Source organism: Marmota marmota, unplaced genomic scaffold (genome assembly GCF_001458135.2).
Source record: "Marmota marmota marmota unplaced genomic scaffold, marMar, whole genome shotgun sequence".
NCBI lineage: Eukaryota > Metazoa > Chordata > Mammalia > Rodentia > Sciuridae > Marmota > Marmota marmota.
Window position 1 is genome coordinate 1 of NW_026002770.1, and position 2,236 is coordinate 2,236.

At 36.8% G+C, this 2,236-nt stretch overlaps 1 protein-coding gene across 1 annotated transcript; it reads right to left on the reverse strand.

Annotated features, from left to right (window-relative positions):
* Positions 1-1,622: 1,622 nt before the first annotated feature.
* Positions 1,623-2,228, reverse strand: LOC107135199 (putative olfactory receptor 10D4; the record flags this gene model as incomplete). The annotated part of the gene is made up of 1 exon (XM_015477116.1): positions 1,623-2,228. A coding segment is annotated over one exon (606 nt), but the record flags the coding sequence as incomplete, so codon positions are not given.
* Positions 2,229-2,236: the final 8 nt, after the last annotated feature.

Consider the following 2,236-nt stretch of genomic DNA (forward strand, 5'->3'; position numbering starts at 1 on the left):
CTCTCTCTCTCTCTCTCTCTCTCTCTCTCTCTCTCTCTCTCTCTCTCTGTTTCCCAGAAACCAGCAGAGGAGCAGCTTTCCACTGCCATGCCCTTTTGCCCTCATGTTCCTATCTTGAAGCCAGCAGATGGCCAGAAACTAAAACCTCTGAAACACTGAGCCAAAATTCATCTTTATTCCCTGAAATTGATTAGCTCAGAATTTTGTCACAGCACTGAAAAACTAATGAATACATTCTTTCTTTAGAAATTCTTACACACCACATTGTAATTCCCTGGGTACTGGCATTAGCTGCCACTGAACCCTTTTAATATTTTCTAATAGTGCATTCCGCACTCTGTGATGACTTATAATATCTTCTTGGAGAACTGATTTTTAGTCACTTGTTGACTGGCAGAAATTGAAGAAAAGAAGAAAGCAAAAATCATTTCATTATAAAGCACTATTCTATTTTACTTCTAAAATACAAATTACTTCCTCCCTCTCCTACCTTTTCCATCTCTCTCTCTCTCTCTCTCTCTCTCTCTCTCTCTCTCTCTCCTTCCTTTCCTCCCTCTCTCCTTTTTTCTCTGTAATATTTATTTTGTTCATCTGTCCAAGGGGAGTTAATGTGGCTTATAAGAAAAGTCATAAATAATTAGTAGATAAAATATAAATAGAGGAAATAATATATGAAAAGATGAAGGAGAATTATATTCATTATATAATTTAGTATAGTTTCTAGAAACAAAACTTACCTGTTTTACCCTCAGCATTATGGAACACAGAGATTAGAGGAAGAAAAATGACTTATATTGTTTGTTTTATGAGAAAGGAAGAAACATCAACTTCCCATGGGAGGGAATTTTTTTAATCCTATTTGAATTTAAACAATTTTAATTTGATTTTTCTTTATAGACACAGAAATAAATCAACATATTTTTTTAAAAAGCCAAGTAGCGAACTACTTACATTCAATAGGAGTTATTTTTATTCTTAATGACATTTTCCAAAACAGAAATTCTTACTTTGTGTATCTAATGAGAAACAATATACACTCATATCTTTCCAGGGGTCTAATAATGCAATGAAAATATCTAGATCCAAAGGAATCCACACAATAAAAAACTCTCAAAATCACACAAGACTTTATTCCAATAAGATATTACCTTAAATGTTACTTAATTTAGTTTGAATTTTGGTGTTGCTGGCTGGAAATTGGAGTTCACACTCTAAAAGAGAAAGGACAGAATTCTGATGTTATGTATTAGCCTTTCTTGAATTTTTTTTCTCTCACTCTATTTTCCCTCAAGATGTATAAGTGTACACTTTTAATCAAGACCATGAGGAAACATATGTGTTTTAATTCTTTCAACTATTTAAACAACTAAGAAATGTTTTGGGGTACAGTTGTGCTGAGTCAGAATTCACACAGCATAAGTGCAATGTCAAGTAGCAACATTATAAGTTCTATTTCATTATAAACATGGGGGGAAAAGATGGACATATATGTTAAAATACTGAGATTAAGAGGTAGATTGATTCAGAGTATATTTTATTTCAATACGTCTTGAGAACTGCAGATGAGAATTTGTCCTATGATATGGAAAATCAGACTTCATCCTGAAAAGCTTTAGAGTCTTTTATTTATTTTCCAGAGCAAGACTTCTCTTGGAAAATACATTCCTCAGGGCTGATTTGACATCCTTATTCCTCAGGCTGTATATAAGTGGGTTCAGCATGGGAGTCACAAGGTTATTCAAGATCTGAACAACAGCACCCAGCAGGGGCCTGGGGTTGGGCTGTAGGTAAATAATGATGATCGGAGCATAAACACAAAGAATTGCAGCCAGGTGGGCACTGCAGGTGGAGAATGCTCGTTGCCTGCCCTCTGTTGAACGAATTTTGGATATGGAGATCCCAATGCAAGTGCAGGAAACAAGGATGAGAAAAAAGCAAATGAGAGACATAAGACCAACATTTGTAAAACCTACTCTCTGAGCCAGAGATGTGTCCTCACAGGCTAGAGGTAGCACTGCAGGTATATCACAGAAGTAATAGCCCACCTCATTGGATCCACAGTAGGGTAACTGGAAGGTGACGGAGGTTAGGATAATGGCATGGATGCAGCCACCCATCCAGGTCCCTGTGGTCAAGACAGAGCACACTCTGTGGTTCATGATGACCATGTATCTCAAGGGAAAGCATATGGCAACAAAGCGGTCATAGGCCATCACTGTGTACAGGAAACACGCGG